Source organism: Vicugna pacos, chromosome 22 (genome assembly GCF_048564905.1).
Source record: "Vicugna pacos chromosome 22, VicPac4, whole genome shotgun sequence".
Classification (NCBI taxonomy): Eukaryota; Metazoa; Chordata; class Mammalia; order Artiodactyla; family Camelidae; genus Vicugna; species Vicugna pacos.
The window spans coordinates 26,233,722-26,258,863 of record NC_133008.1 but is presented as its reverse complement, the minus strand read 5'-3'; the positions used below and the strand labels follow the sequence as shown (position 1 = coordinate 26,258,863).

General features: G+C 51.7%; 2 protein-coding genes across 6 annotated transcripts; both read left to right on the top strand.

Moving 5' to 3' along the window:
- Nucleotides 1–10,131: 10,131 nt before the first annotated feature.
- On the top strand, nt 10,132–13,955 carry S1PR5 (sphingosine-1-phosphate receptor 5). Of its 3 annotated transcripts, none has more exons than XM_072947674.1 (2): nt 10,132–10,860; nt 12,735–13,955. In XM_072947674.1, exon 2 carries the CDS (start codon nt 12,753–12,755, stop codon nt 13,953–13,955), a length of 1,203 nt encoding a protein of 400 aa, XP_072803775.1. In that variant the 5' UTR covers nt 10,132–10,860; nt 12,735–12,752. The 3 variants fall into 3 exon arrangements, with proteins under 3 accessions (XP_072803775.1, XP_006220423.3, XP_072803776.1); XM_006220361.4 differs by having other exon boundaries at nt 10,137–11,291; XM_072947675.1 differs by lacking the exon at nt 10,132–10,860 and adding an exon at nt 11,373–11,888.
- Nucleotides 13,956–16,672: 2,717 nt separating this feature from the next.
- On the top strand, nt 16,673–25,142 carry KEAP1 (kelch like ECH associated protein 1). 3 transcript variants are annotated; one of them, XM_072947678.1, is made up of 6 exons: nt 16,673–16,798; nt 19,407–20,092; nt 21,619–22,304; nt 23,587–23,792; nt 24,061–24,237; nt 24,397–25,142. In XM_072947678.1, the coding sequence occupies exons 2-6, from the start codon at nt 19,454–19,456 to the stop codon at nt 24,561–24,563; spliced, it is 1,875 nt and encodes a 624-aa protein (XP_072803779.1). In that variant the 5' UTR covers nt 16,673–16,798; nt 19,407–19,453; the 3' UTR covers nt 24,564–25,142. The 3 variants fall into 3 exon arrangements, with proteins under 3 accessions (XP_072803779.1, XP_072803778.1, XP_072803777.1); XM_072947677.1 differs by lacking the exon at nt 16,673–16,798 and adding an exon at nt 16,957–17,346; XM_072947676.1 differs by lacking the exon at nt 16,673–16,798 and adding an exon at nt 17,365–17,758.

Genomic DNA, 25,142 nt, shown 5'->3' with positions numbered 1-25,142 from the left:
TCTGCCTGTGATCCCTCAACAGATAAAGTATATTCTTTACTGAGCGTGTTTCCCCTAACAAACTAATAGCCCCAGGTAGTGCCTAATATCACAGTAGCCCAGGCTAGTTCATTTCCGCCTACCTTATCAGAGTCAAACCCCACCACCCTTCACCGACCCCAAACCTCTTACCTCACCTACAACCAATTAGAGACTTGCACACAAGCCGATCAGCACCTTGTGACCCTGCCTTATAAAAGACCCCACAACTGGCCCTTGGGGCTCACACAGGCACCTCTTGTCTGTGTGACCTGCTGTTGTCTATGACAGTGAAACCTAATAAACTCCTTTTCTATTCTCACACTTTATCTCTGGTAAATTCCTTTACCAACCCATGTATCACCATGCCATTGTGTCCCACAAGAATACCTACTTCCTAGGATTTGGGAGAAGTAAGAAATGAATATGCAAAATGCTTAAAACACTGTCTGGCACACAGCAACCACAACTTTACTGGGAATTGTTACTGTCAAAGTCTTTTTGTTACCTGAAAACTGAGTTTGCCTTTTGGTGGGTGTCCAGCCAAAAGACACAGCCAAGCCAAAGATTGGAAGCACAGAAACTATTTGTTAAATGACTAAATGAATGATTATGGAGCTTAGCTATCCTAAAAGCTTCCTCCCAGCTCTTTCTGAGTCTCCACAGCTGGCTTCTCCAGGGATCCGAATTGATTCCCTCAAGCCTGGTCCCACTGGCTTTCTCTGTCTTAAGTCATTTAACCCTCAGCGTAACCCTATAAGTTAGGTATAATTATTATACCCATCTTACTTGTGAAGTAAAGGATCACAAATAGAGTTCATACAGCAGGAGAGCTACTGTTATTCTCAGGGGTAATCTTCTTAGCTATCATGCATTTAAAACTCAAAAAGTAACCCAATAGAAACACAGGCAAAAGATTTGAACAGACTGTTCACAAGAGATAAATAAATGCCAAATAAGCCCATGAAAAGATTCTCATCACCAGCCATCTAGAACATGCAAAACAGCAGGACAATCAGATACAACCACCAACCCACCAGAACAGCTCAGATGAAAAACCTGACCAAGTGCTGGTGAAGATGCAGAGAAACTGGAACATTTGAAGCGTGTGCAGTTGGTTGTATGTCAAGGATGCCCCCAATAAAGTTGAAAACATAAATCAGTACGATAACACCAGGGTGCAGACACAAAATTGCACTTGAGTGGAATCCAACAGGATTGTCTTCTGGTGGTTGTATCTTGGCATCAGTGCATGAATTTTACTGTGGGTCTCTCAGGCATTCCAGGAATGTTTCTGTGCCTCTCCACCTGGTTCTCAAGCCCCTGAGTGAAATAATCTCCCCCAGGCTGAGCAGTTGCTAGAATAAATTACACTCTCTTGAAGGAAACATATAGATGTGTAAAGATGTTTTCCACTTTCCTAATCAAACTTCCTTGCTCCCTTGGACCCATCTATCTTGTCCTGCCTCTCATGTCACTATCACACCAATAGTTGTGTGAGAGAATGCTCTAGAAACGAGCTGTGCTCGTGGCTGCCTGTTTGGCTGAAAGGATGGCAAACTCTTTTTTCATTCAACAAATGTATCCTGAGCACCTACTATGTGCCATGCTCTGTGCTGGGCACTGAGCTACAGCAAGAACACAAACACTGTTGTCTCCTCTTGGGGTCTTGGAGGTGGGATACAGGAGACAGATGTTGAACTCATCACACAAATAATTACATAGTTATGATGGGGACAAGGGTCATATAGGAAAATTCATGCTTACAATAGTGGGAAGTAATCTAGTTTGGGAGCTGTGATCCAGGACTTCTCAGGAAGTCCATATTTAAGTTGGGCTCTGTATTAGTTAGAATAGGTCAAGTTTCCCTGCAATAACAAACAAGTTCAAAGTTCAGGAGTTTAACACAAGCAAAGTTTACTTCTCTCTTGAGTTACTCATCCTACATGGGCTGAGCTCAGCTCCACACAGTCATGCAGGGGTCCAGGCTGAAGAGGCACCCTCCATCTTGTGGCTGCATCATCTTGGAACTCAGTGCCTCAGTCACCACAGTAGGACAAGAGAGACTGGAGAAGTATGCGTGGGCTTTTTGATGCCTCCTCAGAAGTAACTGACATACAGAAGTGATGTATGTCATCTCCACTCACATTTCAATGGCCAGAATTAGTCAAGGGAGTCACCTAATTGAATGTAGTTTTTCATTCAATAGGTATTGGTCTGCCCTAGAAATATCTATCATGGGAGCTAAAGGATGAGTAGCAATTAGCCAGAAAAAAAAAAAGGAAGAATGTTCAATCCCAGTAGAATAAAGAGTACATTTAAAGACACTAGAAGGAAAGAGGTAAAGGGTTTAAGGACTCGAAATTCTGTCAGAAAAGGATTTTCAATCCAGACCACTATTTCCAGCTAAAATACTGATCAAGTGTGAGGAGCAAGTAAAGACATTTCAAAACATGAAATGAAGGGCTCAAAAATGTTATATTGCATGCTCCTGTATTCTCAGAAAGTTATTGCAGGATGCACTCCACAAAAGCAGAGGGCTAAATAAAGAAAAAAAGAAGACATGAGATTGAGAAAACAGGGGTCCCAACATAGGAAAGAGATGAAGAGAATTCCTGGGAGGGTGGCAGGAGGAATTCCTCAGCAAAAAAGAACCCAGGAGGAAAACAGAATGCTACCTACAGATTATCTGGCGGATTTTATCACTTGGAAAGTTGAATTGAGATGAATTGCCAGAACTTCTAAGAAAGACACCTAAAGAAAAAAAAGAAGGAAATTAACTCCAGGTGGAGAAACTATACATCATAATAATTACACTTCTCCATAGCATCCTTCAAAAGGAAATGAAATTATATTTCCATAAAATCAATAAAAAAGAATGTGAGCCACCGAGACACCAAGCAAACACGTCTCATATCCAGTTGATGACTCAGTGGCACCACTTGATGACTGGCAGGCATTTCAAACTCAACTGACCCTAAACTGAACCTCCCAAATTTAATTTCTGAGCTTTCTGTTGTCCCGTGGCCTTCCCATCTCAGGTACCTGAAATGAAACTTAACAGGATTTGGGGACTCCTAATGGCCCATGTGAAGATGTTCAGGTCATTTTGGGTTGACTCCTCCCACATTCTCCAACTTGGCCAATCAGAGCAGTCCACGCCCCCAAGCCAAGAGACTGGGTTGGTTATGCATGATCCTAGCTGGGCCAATGAAATTCAGTAGTGGGACTTCTGGTGAAACCCTGGTGTGGTTGGGTAGCTTTCCAAGTTGCTACTGAGTGGGAATAATAGATCCATAGCGCCAGGAAGAGTTTCTGCCACCCAAAAGAGAGCTTGATGAGATGAAAACCTAGCTGAGCCAAGAGAGAGAGTTAGATTCTTGGCGACATTGGAGCTTCTTGATCCAGCTATGCCCAAAGTTAACCCAACTCCTAGATCCCTAGATTTTCAGTTGCATGAGACAATTCATTTCTAACCACCGCCTCCATGCCAGTTTGAGGTGTTTTTCAGTTGAACTTAATTTTTTTTTCTGGAACTTTCAACTAAACAAACCCTGATGAATACAGCCCCTGCTCAATGCGAGGCATTGCACGAAAGAGTTCACGTCACTTGTCTCAGTGAACCCTATGACAGGGGGAATAATTATGATTTCCATTTAACTGATGAGGAAACTGAGGCTCACAGAAGTGAATCTACCTGCCTGAGATCATCAGAGCCAGGATTCCAACCCACATCTGTCTGACCCCAAAGCCTGCCTCTCTCTGACCATGAGGAGCAGATGCTAGATTTGGAGATTCAGAGAAGAGGTATGATAGGGGGTGGAGGGGGCATTGCAAGAGCCAGATGCCAATGTCCTGGGCTGCTTAAACTTTCTTCAGAGGGCACCAAGGAGTTCTGGGAGGATCATGAGGAGGGGACGGACAAGAGGAAGGATGAACTGCAGTGTGGGCATTGGGATCAATAAAAATGGTAACAGAAAGTAATCACTATCAAAGCCACAATGAGATGCCTCTTCACTTCCAAAAGGATGGCTGTAAAAAAAAAGAAAGGATGAGAAATAATAAGTATGAGCAAGGATGTGAGGAAATTGGAACCCCTGTATATTGCTGGTGGGAATGTAAAATAGTGCAATGACTTTGGAAAAGTCTGGCAGTTCAGTCTGGCAATTCCTTGAGATGTTAAATGTAAGTTACCACATGACCCACAGTTCCAGTCCTAGGTACATTCCTAACAGAAATGAACATATATGATATCGTGTATATGTGAAATCTAAAAAAAAAAAGATAAAAATTCTGTTTACAGACCAAAAACAGACTGATGGACATAGAAAACAAACTATGGTTACCAAAGGGAAAAGGCTAGGAGGTACAACTTAGGGGTTGGGGATTAACAGATACACACTACTATATATAAAATAGATAAACAACAAAGACCTACTGTGTAGCACAGGGAACTATATTCAATTTCTTGTAATAACCTATAATGGAAAAGAAACTGAAAAGAAAAAAATATATGTAGGTATATGTTTAACTGAATCATTTTACACCTGAAATTAACATTATAAACCAACTACACTTCAATTAAAATTTTTTTAAAAAAGACAATATGTGTATACACACACACACACACACAAACCTATACACAAAATTTCCTAGCAGCAATTTTTAAGGTAGCCAAAAAAAGGAGAAACAACTCAAGTGTCCATCAGCTGATAAATGGATAAACACAATGAAATATTATTCAGCCATAAAAAAGAATGACATACTGAGTGAAAGAAGCCCAGACACACACAAAAACCACATAGTGTAAAATTCCAATCACATGAAATACCCAAAATAGGCAAATCTATAGGGGCAGAAAATAGATTAATGGTTTCTAGAGGTTGGAGGGAAGGAAGAAATGTGAGTGACTGCTAATGGGTACAGAATTTCTTTTTAGAGTGATGAAATGTTCTAAAATTGATTGTGGTGGTGGTTACACAACTTTGCGAACACACTAAGAATCATAGAATTGCATACTTTAAATGAGCAAGGTGTGTGCTATGTGAATTGTATCTCAATAAAGCTGTTAAAAAATAATGCCAGAAATTTATCAAGTGGTTAGCTCTGGGCCAGACAATGTGTTAGCTCTTTCTACCGATGATTGCATTCATACTCACGAGATCACCGGGAGAACAAAAAAGATTTTCATGACTCCATTTTACAGATGAGGAGACTGCAGTCAGAGAGGTTAAGCGAGATGGTGGTTAGACTTCAGAGGCTTGGCATTTGAGGTCCATCAGACTTGACTCTTACCCTACCCACACTCAATGTTACCTCCCACCCCTGCTTGTTCCTCCCCCTCAGCCACACTCCTGCCCAACTGACTTGATTTCCGTTCCTTTTACTCATGCATTCTTTCCATTCTCCAGGCTTCTGCATTTTGCTGATTCAACACCTCTGCCCAGCTGTTCTTTCTACTTCACTCCCTATCAAGTCTGTGAAATTAATGTCTAAGTGTGAGGGAGAGAGAGAAAGAGAGAAGGTTCTGACTCCAAGTTTCCAAGCCTCACTTGGAAGTGAAGGGTGCAGGGAGGGGCACCAACAGGGCTTCTTGTGGAAAAGATCAGGGCTTGCCTCCTCTGTCTCCTGAGGACTTGGCCCTCTACACATGTCTACAGCTTTAGGAGCCCTTGGCCTGGGTTTAACCCAAGCTATAACTCAGGACATGTGTGCTGGAGAATGAGGTCAGATTTTCCCCTGGCAGTTCGCCAGGCCTGGGGTGAGCAGGTGAGAAGAGCAGGGCTCTGTCCAGTTTCTGACCCACCACCAGTTGCCTTCTCCTCCCCTCCACCTCCCAATTCAGAGCCTTTTCCCAGAGCCTTTTAGAATCTTTAATAAGTATACTAATACAATAGAACACTATTCAACCTTAAAAAGAAACAAAATTCTGGGTGAGGATACAGCTTAGCGGTGTTACAGAAATGACAGGCCAGTCAAGAAACAAGCACCACTCGGAGGGTTGGAGTACTCAGATGTATTACGCCGTCGGGCTCAGAGGGGCTTCTGCTCCAAAGCTCTGAGCACCTCCAAGACGTGCGCATGAGGTTTTATAGGGTAAAGTACAAGCTTGGGGTATTCGGCCAATAGGCATGGAACAGCTTTAGCAGCATTATCATCACATAAGTGGAGGCGGGGAGGCAGCAAACCAACATTCCAAAGCCAGATATGTATCTTTGAAAATCCAGCTGGCTAGCAAAAAAACATAAACAGCAAACCAACACTAATTAACTTAGATTTACAAGTTAGTCCAGCAGAACTCAGATCAGTATTCCAATACTTAGAATTGTGAGTTATCTTGTTAGCCCAGCCCAGCCTCTCCTTCACATCCCTAGACCTGCGAGTTATCTTGTTAGACCAGCCCAGCTTTTCCTTCACAGTGGTAGAGTGTGTGCTTAGCATGCAGGAAGTCCTGAGTTCAATCCCCAGCACCTCCATTAAGATAATAATAATAATAAGTAAATGAATCTATATAGCACAGAGAACTGTACTCAATATCTTGTAATAACCTTTAATGAAAAAGAATGTGAAAACAAATATATGTATATATATGCATGAGTGGGACATAATGTTATACACCAGAAATTGACACATTGTAACTGACTATACTTCAATTAAAATAAATAAATAAATAAATTTAGTTCCCCCCAGCAAAAAGAAGTCCTGATGCCTTCCCCCAACCTCTCCCACTACGGCCGCCCCCTACCACAGGGGTATACTTGGTACACTGATGAACCTACATGAACACATCACTATCACTTGAAGTCCATAGTTTTTCACTTTAGGGTTCATGGTGGTGTAGTCTATGGATTTGGCAAATGGAAGATGCCATGTATCCATCACTACTGTATTGTGCATAATAGTTTCATTGCCCTAAATATTCCCTGTACTCTGTCTATTTATCCTCCCTACCCCCTATCCCCTGTCAACCATTGATCTTTTTACTAGCCCCATAGTTTTGCCTTTTCCAGAATGTCACATGGTTGAAACTCTACATCATGTAGCCTTTTCACATTGGCTTCTTCCACTTAGTCACATGCATTTAAGTTTTCTCTATGTCTTTCATGGATTTTTAGAGCTGACTAATATTCAATTGTCTGAACGTACCACAGTTTATTTATCCATTCACCTGCGGAAGGACACCTTGGTTGCTTCCAAGTTTTGGCAATTTTGAACAAAGTTGCTAGTAACGTCCATGTTCAGGGTTTTGAGTGGACCATACTCTATTCTTTAGAAGTAAGGTACCAAGTCCAGCGCCACTTCAAGGGGAGGGGAACTTAGCTTCCCCACTGAGGGAGAAGAGTTACCAATAAACTTTGGACAAAGATTAAGACCACCAAGGTGATTACTAAACACTCAGCAGGGGAGTGTATAGCTCAGTGGTAGAGTGTGTGCCTAGCATGCAGGAGGTCCTGGGTTTGATCCTCAGTACCTCCATTAAATAAATAAATAAATAAATAAATAAATAAATAAATAAATAAATAAATAAACAAACCTAATTACCTAAACCCAGGAGAAAAAAAATATTCAGAGGGAGAAACTTTGAGGCTTAAAGTTTTGCCCAGTAATTTTCTCATCAATCAGTGGATTCTACCTGCACCAGTTGTCATAGTGGTATTCTAATGGTGACCTTCTCTTTTCATCATTGTTTCACTTTTGTTAATTGGAATTCTTCTGTGAAGGTTTGTTCCTTCTCCCTCATTTTAAAATTGATTTAATTATGCATTTAAATCAGTATGGACTTGTGGACCTTTATTTTATTCTTTTGGCTATAATGCCAATGCTACTGCTATTTATCTTGTTCAAATTGTTCCAGCTTTGGCCAGTGGGAGTTCTTTCGGGCTGGCTCCTGTGTCCTTTTGCCGTTATTTTGGGGTTTTTTTGCCCTTCCTGGTGCTGGAAGATGCTCCAGGATCATTGTGCGTTTTTCTCTGTCCCAGCCCTAGAAGCAGCCATTTCTCCAAGGAACCCTGGCTTCTTGTACTGGAAAATGGTATTTAGAAACCAAGATCTGGGTGCTGAGTGTTCTCTGGGTACTGGGGTGTTAGAGCAGACAGAGCTAGGAAATATGTGTGTGTACCCTCATATCTCTATTTATTTTCTTATCTATTAAAATAAACATTCCCTAGTGATAACCCCATTCCAGCACAAAATTCCTTATTTGTAACTTCCTTCTCTGACAGCATAGAAACTGGCTGTCAGTATCTACAACATACGTACTTACTTGTTCAATGCTAGTACATAGCAGAATTAACCTGTACCCCTGTGAGAAACAAATGTACCGACTGGAGTACAGAGTGTCTGTAGAGTTCAGACTGATGTTTGAATGAGAAACCTCTGAGCCAAGCAAACAAACCCTGTGGCTGTGAGCCAGAGTTGGCCCTGGGACTTCCAGTTTGAGACCCTCCAAACCATGACTGCTCTGGTCTCTGGCCATGGGAAAGTCATCAGTTTGCACCTCCCAGCAGTCTTATTCATGCCTCAGGACTGGTCTGAGGGAGACAGACAGCAGAGAATGGGAAGTCCTGCTGCACTCTTCTGGTTCTCTGGATTGGTGGGGGTCTGAGGGAGACATTTTGCAATTTCAGAGGCAAGGACATGGCTCAGTGAGAGTGGGTGCAGGTTGGGTGGGGCGGCCCCTGTGGGTGAGGGTTCTGGCAGCAGAACCTGCCAGGCAGGTGTGCCGGCCCAGGCATGCATCAGGCAGACAGGCTGTGGCAGGAGCATGGAGGCCAGGAGTGCCCTTCCCCTGGAAAGAGACCGGGCTTGGCTGGGAGGGGTGGGGGCGGGAGGGCAGGGGCTCATGGGGCCTGAGCTGCACCCTCTCCTAATTCCTCCTCAGGGATACAGCGGTGACCAACAGCACCTGAGCAAACACGTATTGACCTCTCATCTCTGTGTTCCAGCTCTGTCCCATTCATTCCTCCTCAACAACATCCCTCAGAGTGGGAACTGTCATTATCCAGTTTATAAATGGGGGCACCAAGGCCCAGGGCAGGGTGTCAGTTGCCAGAATCCATGATTACAAAAGACTGACTCCAGACTCCAAGCCCTTAACATTTATTTACTCAATGACTGTACAGACAGACAGATAGACAAGGTCCTTGCCTTCCTGAAGCTGGGAGTCCAGGACAGAGACACACAATAAGCCAGATGAATAAATTATCAAGGTAATTTCAGATGCTGCCATGTGAGACTGGCAAGGATGGGGGACACATCATGGAAGACCTCTCGGCAGAGGTGACCAACTGGCAAGGGCTGATGGAAGGGTGTTCTAGGCAGGCTGATTCCCAAGTGCCAAGGTCTTGAAGTATGTGAGGAACTGGGGAGAGGCCAGTGGGGCTAGAAGGGAGCAAAGCAGAGGGAGAGCAGAGAAATAAGAAGGAGAGACTGTGCAGGGCCTTGTGGACCTTCTGGTTAGAATTTGGGCCACATATAGAGCCATGGAGGTTCTGGAGCAGGAGAGGGACATGATCTTGGGATATCTGGTGCATGCGGTGGCATGAGTTGAGGGTGCTGGGACCCATGGCCGGAAGAGTCACCCTCAGCCTTGTAGGGCCCGTGGGAGGTGAGACTGCTGCCTGGGAGGTGTGAAGCAGCCACTTTCCCACTGTGGGGTGCGGCTTCCCCTTTGCAAAAGGAGGTCATTTATCCAACGCACGCTATGTGCCAGTCATGGCTCTGCCACCTTCGGGAAATCTTCAGGGCTCATCCCAGTGGGCTTGGTGGGTGAAGGGGTCGAGCCCCGAGCCCCAGCACCTAACCCTTAATGAGCCCCCCACCTGGCCTATGCTGACCCCACTGACTGTGCTGTTTCTGCGTGTAAGCCGTCAAATAGACAGGAGCAGTTCTGTCTGGAGCCACAGGAATCCCCAAATCGCTACATGAGAATGCGACCCAGCCAGGGTGCCCCACACAGTCCCTCTCCCAGGGGCACCCCTCCATGCAACCCCATCCCCAGCCTCCGGCTCATCCTGGGACGCCCTCACTTGCCCTGTGGCCTGCAGAGCCTGAGACTGGCGGCTGGTGCAGAGGGCACAGTCCTGGTGAAGGATGCAGCAGCCAGGCCCAGCCCCACTTCCTGGCTGTGGCAAGCAGTCTGAGGAGGTTCCCAGCCTGGAAGCTCCTGGGAACTAGGGGCACAGGGTGCGGGACCAGCTGGGACTGGCCCGTAGGAGGAGTACAGGCCTGGGAGAGGCGTGGGAGAGAGAATAGACAGAGAAAGACAAAGAGCGACTGAGAGAGGCATACACTCAGAGACCGGGAGAAACAGAGATGGAGAGACCCCGAGAAACCAGAGGAGAGATGCACACAGAAAATGATGGAGCTATTCATTCATTCATTCATTCACTCACTTAGCGGCTACTTATTGGGCACCAGCTGTGTCCTGGCAGTGCCCACAACAGACGCAAATCCCTGCTCCCATGGGGCTGACAGTCTGGTGGGGGACACAGTCCAGAAACATGATAAAAGAGTAAATGACATTGTTGGGAGCGATAAGGGTAAGAGAGATGAGGTGGGGGAAGCGGGAGAACAAGGAGGACTTACGAGCAGGATTCTTCTTATCTGGGGAGGGGAAGGTTCCCACCAGAATCTTGCCTGCGCCTGCCCCTCCCCTACTAGCCCCGAAAGAGGGTTGGGAGCGGGGAAATGGGGTGGGACCTGCGCCCGGAAGCCGCCAGGACCAATCTGCTAGGGGTAGGGGATTGAGGCTTGCCGAAGACCCCCTCCTAATCCGGGGTGCTGGAGTCCATCCACCGACGGGGCGTCCAGGGGGTGCAGCCCAGGACGTTCAGTTGGAAGGTAGGCTGAAAATGGGGAAGCACCAGTGCCCAGGGCAGGAGGACAGACCGGACTCCTCTACTCGAGGAGATGGGGGGAAGTGGCTCAGGTTGTGGCTGCCCCAGCAGAAGAACCCTCCCCTTCTCGTGTCTTTGGGTCCTCCTACCGAGACGGAGCGTCCCTGGGAGGCCAGCCTGGAGGGGGGAGTCCAGGGCTCGCCGGTGCCAGTCGCCGCCGGGGCGCGCTCCGGTACCGCTGTGGGTGGCACAGGCTGGCAGACACGGGCTGGGTGCCCAGGCCCTAAGGGGAGGGGGCAACTGCTTGCGACCGCCAGGGCCGGCGTTGCGGGTCCGCACCCCAGCCTGTTAGCTCCAGCCCCGCCCCCCGAACAGCAGCCGATCACTCCGCTCCGGTCAGCGCGACTGCTGAGGGAGCACCACCTGGGCGCAGAGGTGAGTGTACAGCACTGGGACCTTTCGGGCGCGGGGCTTGGCCTGGCCCGGAGGGGTTGCCCTAGCCACTACCCTTGTCCCCTTGCTTGGGTTTCCCGGGCCTTTACCGAAGGCCTCTCAGGAGGGGAAAACCGGCGACTCCGGAACTCGATGCGGGACCTGGGATGGGGGTGGGGGACACCCGGAATCCCCCGGCCTCGCCCTCTCCCAACCACGCCACTGCAAGTTTCGCTACCTCACTCCTGCCTCCAGGCAAGCCACGGCGAGGCGGCCGGTGCACAGGCTGTGAGCCTCTGCGCAGTGTCCCCAACCGAGAAGGAGCGCGTGTAACATGTATCTGGGTGTATCTGATGCCCCCTCTCCCCAGCATGGCTGAGTCTGTGACTCCCTGTGGATCTGTATTTGCGCCTGGCTCCCAGTGTGCAGCTGACGCCATCTGGGATGCATTTGTTTCTGCCATGTCCAAATAAGTCCGTTCCCCTCCCCAGGCCTCGGTTTTCTCATCTGTTAACTGGGACTCCAGCAACTGTGTAACTGTTTCTGTGTGGATGTGCTTGTGTGGGAGCATGAAAACCTTTGTGCCTGCTGCTATGTGAGGTACTTCTTCTGAGCCTCAGCTTCCTAGCCTGTAAATTGGGGCCAAGGGGGGAATTGTGGAGGGGATTAAAGGGCACATTCGTAGGTGGGAGGTATTATTATACTTTAAAGACATGTCTGACCCGCAAGAGTCTGTCTCTGAGACAGACAGTCTGTGGATCCTGTCTGCTGCCCTCAGGCTCTGCCTCTGCAAAATGGCTGGATGGGTTCAGCTTTCTCACTGGGGGTTTTGCGGTGGTTGAAGGGGGTTTCACAGGAAAACGCCCTGGGTGCAGTGAGGCCTGCAGATTGTGGGACTCTGGGTCCCAGGCTGGGTGTGGGTGGAGGCTGTGAAATTCTGGCCTGTGAAACTAGGCACTAGGTCCCGTTTGTGCGTGGTGGAATTTGTATATCTCTGCCTGTGGCACTCTGTCCACGTGTAAATGTATTTTCTTATTTCCATAATGGGGTGTAACTGAGCATTTTGCTCTAGTTTGTGACTATGTGTGTCCATGTCCTTGTCCGTTTGTCGCTGTCTTTGTGTGTACATTTCTGTGTGTGGCTGTTTCTGGCTGTGATTAATGTGTCTCTGGATATCCCTGCTTATGTGTGAATTATTGGTGTCCCTTTCCCTATGGGACTGTGTGTTATCTTGTCCCCTCGTGGTATTATTTGTGTGTCTTTGTATCGGTCTGTCTCCATGGACATCCCCTTCCACCCCGAATTCCCTACGGGTCAGGGCGTGCGTGTTGGGTGGGGAGTAGAGGGTTAGGATCCCCTTCCCAGGTGAGGCCCCGCGGGTGTCCGCCTCCGCAGCCGCGGGGATGGCGCGCGCCAGGCCTGACATTGCCCCCAATCTCTCCTCAGCTTTGGGGCTGGCGGCCCATGGAGCCGGGGCTGCTCCGGCCAGCACCGGTGAGCGAGGTCATCGTCTTGCATTACAACTACACTGGCAAGCTCCGCGGTGCGCGCTACCAGCCTGGCGCTGGGCTGCGCGCCGACGCTGTCGTGTGCCTGGCCGTGTGCGCGTTCATCGTGCTCGAGAACTTGGCCGTGCTGGTTGTGCTCGGACGCCACCCGCGATTCCACGCGCCTATGTTCCTACTCCTGGGCAGCCTCACGCTGTCTGACCTGCTGGCGGGCGCCGCCTATGCGGCCAACATCCTGCTATCGGGACCGCTCACGCTGCGCCTGTCGCCCGCGCTCTGGTTCGCGCGAGAGGGCGGCGTCTTCGTGGCGCTGGCCGCATCGGTGCTGAGTCTCCTGGCCATCGCGCTCGAGCGCCTCCTCACCATGGAGCGCCGGGGACCCGCGCCCGCCACGCGTCGAGGGCGCACGCTGGCGCTGGCGGCCGCCGCCTGGGGCGTGTCGCTGCTCCTCGGGCTACTGCCTGCTCTCGGCTGGAATTGTCTGGGCCGTCTGGACGCCTGCTCCACTGTCCTGCCGCTCTACGCCAAGGCCTACGTCCTCTTCTGCGTACTCGCCTTCGTTGGCATCCTGGCTGCCATCTGTGCACTCTACGGACGCATCTACTGCCTAGTCCGCTCTAAAGCGCCGCGCCTACGCGCGCGTCCCGGGGCTGGCGAGGGCGCCTCGACCCCCGCACGCCGCACACCGCGCTCCTTGGCGCTGTTGCGCACGCTCAGCGTGGTGCTCCTGGCCTTCGTGGCGTGTTGGGGCCCCCTCTTCCTGCTACTCTTGCTGGATGTGGCGTGCCCGGCGCGGGCCTGCCCCGTGCTCCTGCAGGCGGACCCCTTCCTGGGCCTGGCCATGGCGAACTCGCTTCTGAACCCCATCATCTACACGTTCACCAACCGCGACCTGCGTCAGGCGCTCCTGAACCTCATCTGTTGCAGCTGCCTCCCCTGCGGCCGAGGCTCAGTCTCGGGTGCCTCTCAGCGGTCGGGGAGCGGCCCTGAGGCTTCGGGCGGCCTGCACCGCTGGCTGCCTCCTGGCCTGGGCGGCAGCTCCAGCCACTCCGAACGCTCGTCCCCCCAGCAGGATGGGCTGGACACCAGCGGCTCCACTGGCAGCCCTGGCGCTCCCATAGCAGCCGGGACTCTTGTACCCCCGCCCGCCGCAGACTGATGCCTTTTGGCCTGCTATTGCCTTCCCTAAGAGTTCTTTTGCAGACTTTCTTTTTAAATAAATGAATTTGTAGGAAAAGCAGCCGAAGGTGGTGAAGGTAGAAAAGACGCAGAAAAATGTATTTTCTTGACGCTAAACCCCGCAGGAATGGACAAAATAGACAAAAATTCCTGCCCTTGTGGAATTGATGTTCTGGTGGCAGACATGGACAATAACGGAGTAAAGAGGTATGGAGATAATTCCAATGACAATACAGTGATGTGATGGTGGTCAGGTGATGCCTCTCTGCCGAGGTGGTGACGTGTGATGTGAGCTGAGACGGTCACTGTCCTGGGAAATTCTGAAAGAAGAGCATTTCAGGGTGGAGGGAACAGCAGGTGCAAAGGCCCTGAGGCTAGAATAAGCCTGTGTATTCTCTGAAAAGCAAGGATTTCAGTGTGGCTGGAGCAGCGATGGAGAGGGAGAGTGGAAGGAAACAAAGGCAGGGAAATAATGGGGCAGGTGGTGCAGGGCCCTGTGGGCCCAGGAGAGGACTTTGCTTTTGCTCTGAGTAAGGCGGGATTCATGGAGGGTTTTAGGCAGAGGAGGGACTTAATCTGGTTTAGATGTTTCCAGGTGCCTCTGGTTTTGTTGGGGGCAAACCTAGGAGAATAAGATGACGGTGACTGCACTGGCCTAAGGAAGCGATGATAAGGACTCAGACCACATGGACTTATTGTGCCTGGTTAGTTACCCCCACAGTGCTAGGCGCAGGACACACCTTTTTCTCACCCGGACTGCAACCTTGCAAAGTAGGTTTCCTCACCTCCATTTGACAGGTGAGGAAACTCCAAGAACTGAGTACCTTGTCACAATGTCCGCTAAGGCAGGATACTAGCCTAGGCTGTCAGGCTGTGAGGCCCAAGGAGGTACAGGCCTAATGTCCTGCTTCTCCTGGGGGGCGGGGGGTCTGTCAAGGCCAGGCTGACAATCCCTCCTTCAAGGGTCTGCATTCTTGGCCGGGGGCGGTACCAGGGCCACGTTTGTGCCCATAAAAGCCTCCAGGCGCGCTGGCCACAGCCCCAGCTGTCCTCTGGCGCATTCCTAACCCTTGCGGAGGGGCCGGCGGGAGAGGGGCGGGGCGAAAGTGGGGAAAGGACCGGGGGTCCCGGTCTCAGACTGCAGCGGGCCACCTGCCGGGAGACAGCGGAACTGCAGGCAGTCGTGAGCCAGGTGGTGTTTTGGGGGAGGCTCTGACCCAGCCTAGGGGACTGAGTCTCCGTGGGCCGTCCCTGCAGACCTCATGCACAGGAAACCAACGAATTTCCTGGAACACAAACACACCCAAGCTTGGAGTTATATCCCAGGCCACTTCCAGAACTGGGCCCAATTTCCCACCTGGCCTGGCTCCCCTACACCAGGCTCCGGTAATCTTCCAGGGCAACCTGAGATATCCCACCCCACTGTTCAGTTGTTTGATGGTGTGATGATAGATTTCACTTGCTCACATTTTACAAAATTCAAAAAGCACCGGTTTCCCTTCCTGGATGCATACACTGTTCAGAAACTTCCAGAGCTATCCTGTGAATACCTGAGCTAAAATGTAAATACATTTCCTCTCTTTTTACACAACTTGAGCATTGCTCTCCACCTTGCTTTGTTAACTTAATAGTGTATCTTGGAAATTGTTGCACATTTAGATTCTCTACTGTGTTAATCAGCTCTGGGTCTCTGGTGTCTCTTCTTATAAGGGCACTAATGCCATTATGAAGGCCCCACCTTCATGACCTCATCTAAACCTAATTACCTCCCCAAATCCCCATCTCCAAATACCATCAAACTGGGGGTTAGGGCTTCAATATATGATGTGGGTGCGGTGGGGGGTGATGGTGTCACCATTCAGTCCATAACACATCTTTTTTTTTTTTCATGTTAAGAAAAATCGAGGTAAACATTCATACAGCAACTGTCTTTGCTTCGTTTCACTGGCTGCATGGTATTTCACAGCATAGACATATCATCACTTATTACACCAGGGCCCTAGGGAGGGACAAGTGTGTAGAGTCCAACACTTTGCATTTACACAGTGTTGCAATAAACATCTGATGTACACACATCCTCCTGCAGGTTTGCAAGTGTAAAACTTGGATAAATTTCTACACGTGGCACCGCTGGGTCACAGGGCTTGTAGATACTATTTTGAGAGATATGGGAGGTTTCCTTCGGCGGGTCGAGGAGGGTGAGCGTTTCCCCACAGCCCTGGCCACTCCGTGTACGGTATTAGACGGCTATGCTATGGCGCCCCCTCTGGAGAGATCCAGAACCACAGTTTCACGCAACAGGAATGGGCGTAGGGGCGAGGAACCCTCCATCCAGCCTCGCGCGCGGAATTAATCCCAGGCCCTGAGCAAGGACTCTTAAATCTTCCAAGTTTACCTCGGAGGCGGGCGGAGTCTTTTCTTTGACCAACATCTAAGAAACGTTTCCTTCTATTCACTTAGTTTTCATATAAATGGACTCTCAAAAAAACCCCACAAAACACCCTTAAATATATTTATTTAAAAGTTAACTTTAACTTTATAACACAAACAGCATAAATGGCAAATAAATATCACTTACCATGAAAAATAATCATCCTTCATATTTATTAGGCGCTAGCATTTACATTTAGTCCTTTCCGTAACCTAGCAGGTAGGTGCCTTTATTATTAACATTTTACAGGGAGAAAACCGAAGCCTGGAGAGGTTAAGTTACCGGCCCACTGGTACAGAGCTAGAGTGGCAGAGCCAGAGTTCGAATCCCGCGAGCTCCACCCGCCTTCCAGATGGGAGATAACTAAAAAAATGAAGACAACGAAACTCCAAGTAGGTAGACAATTCTAGCTGGATCCTGCGCCCGCCTTATTGTGAGGCCTGCGCTGTTTGGAGTTAAAGGGAAAAGAGCAGCTCGTGGAGAGCAGGCTCGCGCTGAGACGACGAAACCCTGCAGACCGAAGGGACTGCTAAGGGGGAACGGGCCGGGTCGACTTGGCCGTGCGCCCTCGCCCGACGCCTCGGTCCTCGCCCATGGGCTCCGGGCACCTGCGGGAAGGGCGGGGAATCGCGGCTCCTTCCCCGCCGCGCCCTCTCCGCCCTCTCCCCGCCTCCTTCCCGGGCGTCCCGAAGCTGCCCCCCACCCGACGGCCTCGACCCCACAGGCCGCGCCACCCCAGGGCCGAGGTTCCCCGACGGGGGAAAGGCCCGCAGGTCCGCGACAACGAAAGTTAGGCGGGAGACGCCTCCGGCCGGGCCGTGGCCCCTCGGGCTTCCGGGAAGCTCGGCGCGCGGGTGGCACCACCGTGCCCTGAGCCGCCGCCGCGCCCCGGGCATCCCCAACCCGTGGCGAGAGCAGCGGAGGCTACGCGGGGACCCAGGTGAGCACGGCGGCGGCGGCAGCGGCGGAGAGGGGTGTCCACTGATCCCTGGAGCGGGGGAGCGCAGGGCCTCGAACCTAGGGCGCTTACTCTCCGCGCCTCTGACCACGCGGCTGGCTGCGCCGAGGGCTGCGGTGCTTGGCCCCGCCGCAAAGACCCATGCTGCGGTCGCCGCGCAGGGGTTGCGCAGCTGGGCGACTGCGAGCGTGGGCGGGGGAGTGGGGAGCGGCCCCTCTGTCGTCCCGGCTGCCGGAGGCCTGCGGCCGCGGGGACTTTTATTCTGATACGGCCGGCGCCCGGCTCTGCTTAGTCATGGTGACCTGCGCGCGTTCCGCGCCTCCCCCCGGCGCGCTGCGATGGAGGCGCCCGGGCCTGGGCGACGGAGGCGGAGCCCGAGCGCGGCCATGGCGGGGTGAGTGAGGCGGCCTGGGCCCGGGCTGCGGGCACTGCGGGCGGTGAGCGCCCCTGCGGCGGTGCCCGGGGGTCGGAGAACTGGGCGCCTCGGGCCGGGTCTCTTCGGGGTTCCTGCGTCTCCGCGGAGGACCAGGAGGGCGCGGCTCGAATCCTATCCTTTTGTTGGACGGCGCGACTCGCGGGGTGGCCCGAGAGCGACGCAAACCGAGCGAGAGGCCCAGGGAGCGCCGCTTGGACGGAGGCCCGGGGACCCCGGGGCGTTGGGGGGTTTGGTCTTCGCCCTGGGGCTGACAGTGGAGAGGCCGCGGCGGGGTCACTTCCTCCCTTCTCCAGGCCTTGGCCGCTCAGGCGGGACATGCGCAGTCCCCCACTTACCGCTTCGTTGGGGGAAGTGCCCAATGCCCAGGGGGTACCGTTGACCGATTGGCCAAAGACCAAGAGGCAGGCCCGGGCCTCAGCTGGGGAGAGGCGGCCAAGCGGCGCCCAGGGCCCGGGGAGGAGGGTGCTCTGGCAGACACAGTGGAGTGGGCAGTCAGCCAGCCACAGCTTGCTGACCCCAGCGCAGTGCCAGGCCCCGGACAGGACGTGGGGGAGGTACATGAGAGGGTGGGCACAACCCTGACCTACACAGGGCTACCTGTCCTCTAAAGCCTGGGGCTCAGGGCCAGAGAGACAGCTCATCCCTCAACAAGCAAGCAAAGGAGCTCATTTCAATTCCTGATGAGTGCTGTGATGGAAATAAAACAGGGAGGAGGTGACTCTGAGCTGAGCCCAGGGAAAGTAAGATGAAGAACCTGGGGAGCCTCTTGCCCCCTTCTCCCTGCAGGATTTTTAAAAACATAAGTTATGCTCTGGCACTCCAGACTCCACAGATTTCATGGAAGCCCTCCCTTCAGTAATCGTAATCTCTCATTACACTCCTCCCTGATTCTCCAGATTGTCTCATTCTGCCTCTGAGCCTTTGCACTGTTCCTTCTGCCTGGAAAACTAAGTCCTACCCACACCTCCTTCATATGTTCCTCCTTCTTGTCTCAGCTCTAACAGAGGCCTGGACTACCTGATTTAAAGTAACTGCCCCCAAGTCACACTGTCACAATGCTGTTGTCATTTTCTTCATAACACCCATTTCTGCTCAAGTCTTGCTTATTTTACTTATGGCCCTTCCCTCCCCAGTGTCCACTCCAGAGACAGAGTGTATGTCTGTCTTGCTCACTGCTGTGTCCCCAGTGCCCAGAACTGTGCCTGGCACACAGTAGATGCCCCATAAATGTTGGTGAGGTGAATGGAAGAATGAGCTGGACATGATCTAAGAAGGGAAGGGCCACCAGGCAGCTGAAACAGAATGAACAAAGGTATGAGGTGGACAGGAGCTGACTGTGAAGGACTTTGCAGGCCATTAAAGAGTTCAGTTTTACTCTTTCTGCCACTGGGAGTTGTGGGTGATTATGAGCAGGGGAGGGACATCATGTGACCTGTGATTTAAGATGGACCCTTGGGCTGGTGAGGCTATGGGGTGGCTGGTGGGCACAAATGGACACTGCTTTGCCTGGGCTTGGGAGGGAAAACTGATCTCGGAGTTGCTTTATTTTAGAAAAGAAGGCCTGGCCCCAGGCCCTGCCCCCAGCCCTATGCTCTCCCTCCTCCAGGCCTCTGAGTGCCAGTGGTGGTGTTGTCCCTTGTCATCTGGAACCCTATGCAGCCGGAACCCAGGCCTAGCGGGGCTGGGGCCCACACTCATTTCCTGCCCCTGAGTTCACAGCGCCCTGAGGGGGCAGGGGACACGGTGATGTACGCCTCCACCGAGTGCAAGGCTGAGGTGACGCCCTCCCAGCATGGCAACCGCACCTTTAGCTACACGCTGGAGGACCACACAAAGCAGGCCTTTGGCATCATGAACGAACTGCGACTCAGCCAGCAGCTATGCGATGTCACGCTGCAAGTCAAGTACGAGGATGCACCAGCTGCCCAGTTCATGGCCCACAAGGTGGTGCTGGCCTCATCCAGCCCCGTCTTCAAGGCCATGTTCACCAACGGGCTGCGGGAGCAAGGCATGGAGGTGGTGTCCATTGAGGGCATCCACCCCAAGGTCATGGAGCGCCTCATTGAGTTTGCCTACACAGCCTCCATCTCCATGGGTGAGAAGTGTGTGCTCCACGTCATGAATGGCGCCGTCATGTACCAGATCGACAGTGTCGTCCGTGCCTGCAGCGACTTCCTGGTGCAGCAGCTGGACCCCAGCAACGCCATTGGCATTGCCAACTTCGCCGAGCAGATTGGCTGTGCTGAGCTGCACCAGCGTGCCCGGGAGTACATCTACATGCACTTTGGGGAGGTGAGCGAGGGGAGGGGACATGGAGTTAGGACTTGGGAGCAGTATTAGAAGAACCAGGGACAGACGGGTGGCCATCTCCATCTCCCCTTGAGATGTGAAGGGTCAAGGCAAAGAACTGGAGAAAAAGGGGGTTCTGAGTTCCTACTCTACACGTCTGGGGCAACTCTGGGAAACAGCTGAGGAAAGAGAGGCCTTCATGGGTCTCTGGGTTCCCTGGTTTCTCTGAGGTTAAAGGTAGGGCCAGGGTGTGGTGAATACGACAGCAATGTGCTGAGCAGGGCCTGACATCTAGGCAGCAAATATTTATTGAACACCCATGACGTGCTGCCTGCTGCAAGTATGACCGTCACACGTGTTTTCTTTGGTCCACGCAGTGTTGTCCTTACACTGTTCTTTGTTTCATTTTCGTTTTTAAGCAGAGGAAATGGTGAGCAGAAAAAATAAGTGCTTGGTGAGCACTGGCTGTGGGCCAGCCCTTGTTCTAAGTGGTTTCCATCCTTTATGTCACTGAATCTTCCCAGCTATCCTAGGAGGAGGTATGCTTTGGAGTGCCTTCCTGAAAATTTTCAGTCTTCCTTCAGTGGCTGGAACCAGCTGGGGTGGACACTCCCCTGGTCTCTGTTTCTCTCCTTCCCTCTACACCACCTTTGGGGTTGACCAGATGCCCCAAGGAGCTCTGGCGTTAGTCCTGGGGCCTATTAACTTCCAGGAAAGTGGGCCAAGAGCAGGGCTCCCCCACTGGCCTGCACAACATTGGTTTGAAGGGATTGCATGGGTTTGGGGGTACCAGAAAGGCGGGGACCTGTTGATGTGGGGTGACTGAAATTATTTACACAGATCGGTGCCTGAGAGGTATTCTAGGAGGCATCCTGCTGTGTGAGAGCTGCTAATATAATCCCCTTTCACAGAGGAAAACCGAGGCATGAAGTGTTCCAGTTTGCACAGTTAGAAACTGGGGAACCAAACCCAGCAACTCAGGCTGCTTTCTTGGAGCCTGAACTTTTTTTCCCCTAGAATATTCTATTGCTATTTCCTTTCTGGTCAGTCTGTTCTTCTTCTTTTTTTTTTTTTTTTTTTTTAACGAGGGGGAGGTAATTAGGTTTCTTCATTGATTTCCGCTTGGAGGAGGTACTGGGGATTGAACCCAGGACCTCATGGGTGCCAAGCATATGCCCTACCACTTGAGCTATACCTTTCCCCCCAAGTCTGCTCTTTTGAAAAAAAAAATCATTAAAAAAAAAAAGTAACATTCTTATTGTTCAAACATGAAGTGATAACAAAAATGTACATGGTACACATTGTGTCTTTTCCCATTAACCTGAGTGCTTAAGTACTACATACCTGGCATGTAGTATTAATTCATTTAATCCCCACAAACTGTGAGGTTCACACTATTCAAATTCCCTTTGTACACATGAGGAAACAGATTGTCAGAGGAAACAGATTGGCCAAGGTCACAGCACTGTTGAGGGGCTGGCGGGGAGAGGGACTCATAAGTCAGTCCGTCACACGAATGCCTTCTGCAGGTGGCCAAGCAAGAGGAGTTCTTCAACCTGTCCCACTGCCAGCTGGTGACCCTCATCAGCCGGGACGATCTGAATGTGCGCTGCGAGTCCGAGGTCTTCCATGCCTGTATCAACTGGGTCAAGTACGACTGCGAGCAGCGGCGCTTCTACGTGCAGGCGCTGCTGCGGGCTGTGCGCTGCCACTCGCTCACGCCCCACTTCCTGCAGATGCAGCTGCAGAAGTGCGAGATCCTGCAGTCAGACTCCCGCTGCAAGGACTACCTGGCCAAGATCTTCCAGGAGCTCACCCTGCACAAGCCCACGCAGATGATGCCCTGCCGGGCCCCCAAGGTGGGCCGGCTTATCTACACTGCTGGCGGCTACTTCCGCCAGTCACTCAGCTACCTGGAGGCCTACAACCCCAGTGATGGCACCTGGCTCCGGCTGGCGGACCTGCAGGTGCCGCGCAGCGGCCTGGCGGGCTGTGTGGTGGGCGGGCTGCTGTATGCCGTGGGTGGCCGGAACAACTCACCAGACGGCAACACTGACTCCAACGCCCTGGACTGCTACAACCCCATGACCAACCAGTGGTCGCCCTGCGCTTCCATGAGCGTACCACGAAACCGAATCGGGGTCGGCGTCATTGATGGGCACATCTATGCCGTGGGCGGCTCCCACGGCTGCATCCACCACAACAGTGTGGAGAGGTGAGTGGCAGGGTCAGGAGGGGTGGGCTACCAGGATTCTGACCCTGAGGATCCCAAGTCCCTGGGATCGGGGGATCCTGCCTGTTGTTGAGTGCTTTTCCCTGTGCCTTTGCCTTCAGGGAGTGGAAGCCTCAAGGGTGAAGCTAAACTCCTGGGAGATTTATGGTCATGACCTTGGATGATGCGTCTGGGCCTGGGAACCGTTTATAGGGCTATCACAAACACAAATGGCAACTTTGTGCAGATTTGGGAAAAGTTCCATCAGTTTGAAATTGTTGCAATATGTTAATTTTGTTAAAACATGACACCTCCTGCTATCTGTTCAAAAATTGTGGTAATAAACACGCATGAGGCGTCTCATGTGGAAGGTGTCCCCTTAGATGTGGTGCTCTTGTGCAGTGCACAGTCTGCACAACTGTGCATGGTGACACTCTGTTTAGAGGCTGAGCATTTGGGGCTTTTGACTCTTGTGTAGCCTAGTCCTCTGCCTTCTTTTCCAGAAGTGTGAGCCAAGGTATAGTTCTCACCTAGAACTTGTTAAAACAAACTCCCCAGCCCACCACAGGAGGTGCTGGAGATCTGGCATTGGTGCGTTTGGAGTGAGGCTGGGAAGTGGGAATTTTAAATACGCACCCCAGAGGCTTCTGATATATATGGTCTGTGAACAAGACAATGGGCTATGCATCACCCTCAGCAGACCACTTTCGAGGGAAAAAAGGGCCCTATGAATTATTCCAGGAGCACAGGCCCAAACTGGAAGTGCCCAGGCCAACTGGGACGTCTGGTCACTGCATCTTCGAGCATCATAGTTCGAGAAGAACCATGCCAGGCTGTAGCCTCGTTGTTAGAACTGGGGTTCTGGTGTCTGAGAGGGCTGGATCAGACCCCAACTCAGCCACTTCCTTGTAACCCTGGATCTACCACTTCATCTCTCTGTGCCTCCATCTTGTCATCTGCAAAGAGGGGTTAGTAACGAGGACTGCCTTTCCCACCAGGCTGGGTGGGGCTTTGCTGAGATAACACATAACACTCAGTGCAGGGCCTGGCAGAGGTATGATGGAGCCCTTGGGGTCCAAGAGATGTGCATGTGATCTTGAGCAGATGACGCTGTGAACCTCAGTTTCCTCATCTGGTAAATGGACCTACTGATAACTTTGCACCTTACTGAATTCTTGTGAGGATTGAAGAGTTCCAGTGCAAAAAGACCTAGCAGAGTGTGGGTGGGGGTAAGTGTTCCAGGCCAGCTCTGGTTGCTGTTGTCATTATTATTATGCCTTTGCAGATATGAGCCGGAGCGGGATGAGTGGCACTTGGTGGCCCCAATGCTGACTCGAAGGATCGGGGTGGGAGTGGCTGTCCTCAACCGTCTGCTCTATGCGGTTGGTGGCTTCGACGGGACGAACCGCCTCAACTCAGCCGAGTGTTACTACCCAGAGAGAAACGAGTGGCGAATGATCACACCCATGAATACCATCCGAAGTGGGGCAGGTGGGTGGGGAGCGAAGCAGAACACCCTACCACCCCTGGGAGTGAAACACGCGGCTAGGCCTCCTGTTTCAACCTTGAACCCTGTGGTACACACAGGAGAATGGGATTCTGACAGAGTCCCAGCTCCTCTCTGCCAGTTTTGTTTCTGAAGGGTCCCTTGGGAGAAGGGGAAGGGGAAGGCTCCCCACCTCTACCCCGGCAAGAAGGTGGTGGCTGGGGCCCCCGAGGCCAGGCCCCGGAGTCACCCTCTCTGCATGGTACGGTTTAGGAGTCTGTGTCCTGCACAACTGCATCTATGCTGCGGGGGGCTACGATGGCCAGGACCAGCTGAACAGTGTGGAACGCTACGACGTGGAGACAGAAACGTGGACTTTCGTAGCCCCTATGAAGCATCGGCGAAGTGCCCTGGGAATTACTGTGCACCAGGGAAAAATCTACGTGCTCGGTGAGGCCCTGGGGGTGGGGGCCTGGGTGGAGAAGCCTGCTTAGCCCTACCGTTTCAGGACAGGCACAGATCCTGGTAGGAAGGCTTCTTGTGGTTTCCTCCTCTGATTTCTCCCCCTGTCCTCGGAGGGCGTGACCGGCCCTTCTGCTCTCCCTGCAGGAGGCTATGACGGTCACACATTCTTGGACAGCGTGGAGAGTTACGACCCAGACACAGACACCTGGAATGAGGTGACCCGCATGACATCTGGCCGGAGCGGGGTCGGCGTCGCCGTCACCATGGAACCCTGCCGGAAGCAGATCGACCAGCAGAACTGTACCTGCTGAGCCACTTCTGTTTCTTGGGTGAAAAAAAAAAAGAGAGATCCGATCAAGAATATTGTCACTTTTGTACAAAAACAGGGACAAAAGAAAAGGCTACAGAGCAAATGCTTGTTCTCCACGACGGGAGGCTATGATGCCTCAGTGTTAAAATGACAACTCGAAAGAAAAGGAGGCCAGAGTTGGGAACCCATGAGCCCGTCAGAGTAGTCCCAGGAATGTCCAAGAGGGCCTTCCTGGGAGGTGGGTGCGGGAAGGGGTACTCCTGGGAGAGAGGCCCCCGCACCTGCTACCCTGAGGCTGGGCCTGGGCCCCACACCAGCAACCACCACCTCCCTTTGGGATGAAAGCAGGAGCTGAGAACAGGCTGGTTTTTGTTCCCTGCCTCTTTGTGATTGGTTCCTGGAGGCCTGGGAAGGAGCCAACTGAGGCCTTAGGGGCTGAGGCCCCTCCAGAGGTGTGGACCCGGGGATGGGCCTGTACATAGAAACCACTCGCTATCGCTGCCCTGGACAGTCACTTTGTTGATAAGTAACTCTGTAACTTTCCAATGAAAATAAAGAACAAACTAACTAGCATCTTCCA

What these genes read in the sequence shown, in the direction of transcription:
- S1PR5 (XM_006220361.4), top strand. Translation starts at nt 10,536, where the DNA reads ATGACATTGTTGGGAGCGATAAGGGTAAGAGAGATGAGGTGGGGGAAG. An exon ending in AGCACCACCTGGGCGCAGAG is followed by an intron (nt 11,292 to 12,734) that starts GTGAGTGTACAG and finishes ATCTCTCCTCAG; the next exon opens with CTTTGGGGCTGGCGGCCCAT.
- KEAP1 (XM_072947678.1), top strand. Translation starts at nt 19,454, where the DNA reads ATGCAGCCGGAACCCAGGCCTAGCGGGGCTGGGGCCCACACTCATTTC. An exon ending in TACCATCCGAAGTGGGGCAG is followed by an intron (nt 23,793 to 24,060) that starts GTGGGTGGGGAG and finishes GGTACGGTTTAG; the next exon opens with GAGTCTGTGTCCTGCACAAC. An exon ending in GGGAAAAATCTACGTGCTCG is followed by an intron (nt 24,238 to 24,396) that starts GTGAGGCCCTGG and finishes CTCTCCCTGCAG; the next exon opens with GAGGCTATGACGGTCACACA.